At 47.2% G+C, this 2,105-nt stretch overlaps 1 protein-coding gene across 1 annotated transcript; it reads right to left on the bottom strand.

Moving 5' to 3' along the window:
• Window positions 1–829: 829 nt before the first annotated feature.
• On the bottom strand, window positions 830–2,105 carry LOC105523493 (necdin; the record flags this gene model as incomplete). Its single annotated transcript, XM_011958307.1, has 1 exon — window positions 830–2,105. A coding segment is annotated over one exon (708 nt), but the record flags the coding sequence as incomplete, so codon positions are not given.

The raw sequence follows: 2,105 nt of genomic DNA, 5'->3' as shown, positions 1-2,105 counted from the left end.
CAACCCTCAGGAAAGATTGTGTTTCCAATCCCAGCTTCACTGCTGAACAGGAGTATCACTTTATTAGGTTAATTAATCTCTCCAAAAGTAAGTTTCTCAATTTGCACAATCAGAATGATATTGCTTTCTCCAAAATATCATAAGAATTAGAAAAATAAAATTCCTAGCCTTTCTGTATGTGTGGCCCATGAACCCACGTGAGTGTGGGCTCCCACATGAAAGTTAAACATAAAGTTAAAAATAAATAACCTAAAAACCACAGGGTGTAGGGGAGTTGAAGGCAGGTGGGGACAAATGTGGACTCTGGATTCATTCTGAGTTCTACTCCTAGCTCCTTCTCTTATTAACCTTTATGAGCTATGGGAAGTTCATTACCTACATTACTCCTGCGTTTCCTCCATGGTGCAGAGGTAGTTGGTGGCTGCCTGACAGGCCTGTTGTGAGGATTAGATAAGAGGAGAAAAATACATGTTAGGGCTCATGTACAGTGTCTCACTCTTTAAGTGCCCACAAAGCATCTATTAATTTTGATAAAATGTAGAAACTTAAGGGAAGGAAATTATTTTTGGTTTTTATTCCCATAGGATGTGATTATGGACAATCTTACTGTTTTGTTATACTTTTCTATATTTGTGCATGTTTTTGAAATACACATGAGTTACATTTAAAGACAGAACTACAAACTTCACAAATTTAGGAGTAGTCATGAGTAGCGATTTTTCCCACCCCATTAGGGGAAATAGTTCTATCTGTGTATACTGTAAAATAGAGAATTGTCTCATGCCCAACCATACTGCTTTGTGAAAATGATAACGTACACTTCCAGAAATGATTGTATCACAAGAATCTTTAATGTTTAAAGTTGACTCACGGTGGGGTTGTATACGTGTTTAGTAAAGTGTGCCAAGTGCTCTCACACTGAGACCAGTCCGGTTCAAACTAGTTTACTCCACGAGGATGTTTTCAGTACCCAGCAAGGTCATGTGGGCCTTGACATTTCTTGGTCAGGCCGGCTTTGCTGGTGAGTTTTTCCAAACTCTGCAGGAGCAGTCTACCCCAACACACATCTCAGTCCCATATAAAATAAGAAGATGGAAACTTCCTCAATGTACTTCATCAGTTTAGCACGTCTCTGGTACAAAAATCCAAGAAAGGTACCACAAAAGCGAAAGCACCAACCAAGCTTACGTATAAACAAACATGCATACATCCTAAATACTACACAATAGTACCCAAAGGAATACAACATTGCATTAAAGGTATAAAAGCACTGTACTGAAAACTTAAAAGTTACACGTGAATACTGCACTGTAAATCCTCAACACTCTAATGACCCACCCCCACCCTTCCACAGCCCTGGTGAGGGTCAGAAACCATTCATCTGCCTCCAGACTTTCCTAGTCCTCGGAGACGCTGCTGCGAGCGCAGTGGGCAGTGGGATTAGCCTCCCGCAGAGCTCTGGCCTCCTCCAGAGCTTCTCTGTATCGGGAGGGCCAGGCCTGGGGGTCTTTCTTAAAGACCCTGGCCAGGAACTCCATGATTTGCAGCTTGGTGATTTCGCGGCTGGCCCGGGAGCCCCAGAAGAACTCGTACTCGGGCGGCTCCACGTATGGGACGCGCTGGTACTTCAGGTAATTCTGTTGGACGAACTCCTCAGTGATGAGCTTCCGCACGTCCCCGAAGGTGGAGTGCTTCTTCCAGGGCCGCAGCCCCAGGATGCGGAGCACGTTCCAGACGGCGCTCTCTCTGGCGCCGCGGCCCTTCACGTAGATGAGGCTCAGGATCATGAGGAGGAGGCCTGTCATGGGCATGCGGTTGCTCAGCGCCACCCTGTCCAGCTCCTCGGGCTCCAGCGCTTTGACCAGCGCAAACTCCATGGTGTGCAGGCTGGTTAGCCTCAGGTGCAGCCCGAACACCCGGGCGAGGATGAGGCTGGTGCGCCGGAGGATGCTCCTGCACCACTTCTTGTAGCTGCCGATGACATCTTTCACCATGTCTGGAAACCAGATGATCATCTTCTTCTGGTCCTTGACCAGCACGTACCACATGAGCTCGTGCGCCTTCTGCACCAGCTGCGCCGGGGCTGGCGGTGCCGGGCCGGGCTG

This window comes from Colobus angolensis, unplaced genomic scaffold, assembly GCF_000951035.1.
Source record: "Colobus angolensis palliatus isolate OR3802 unplaced genomic scaffold, Cang.pa_1.0 Scaffold467, whole genome shotgun sequence".
NCBI lineage: Eukaryota > Metazoa > Chordata > Mammalia > Primates > Cercopithecidae > Colobus > Colobus angolensis.
Note: the sequence above shows the minus strand (reverse complement) of the source record. Positions and strands in the feature narration are given on the sequence as shown.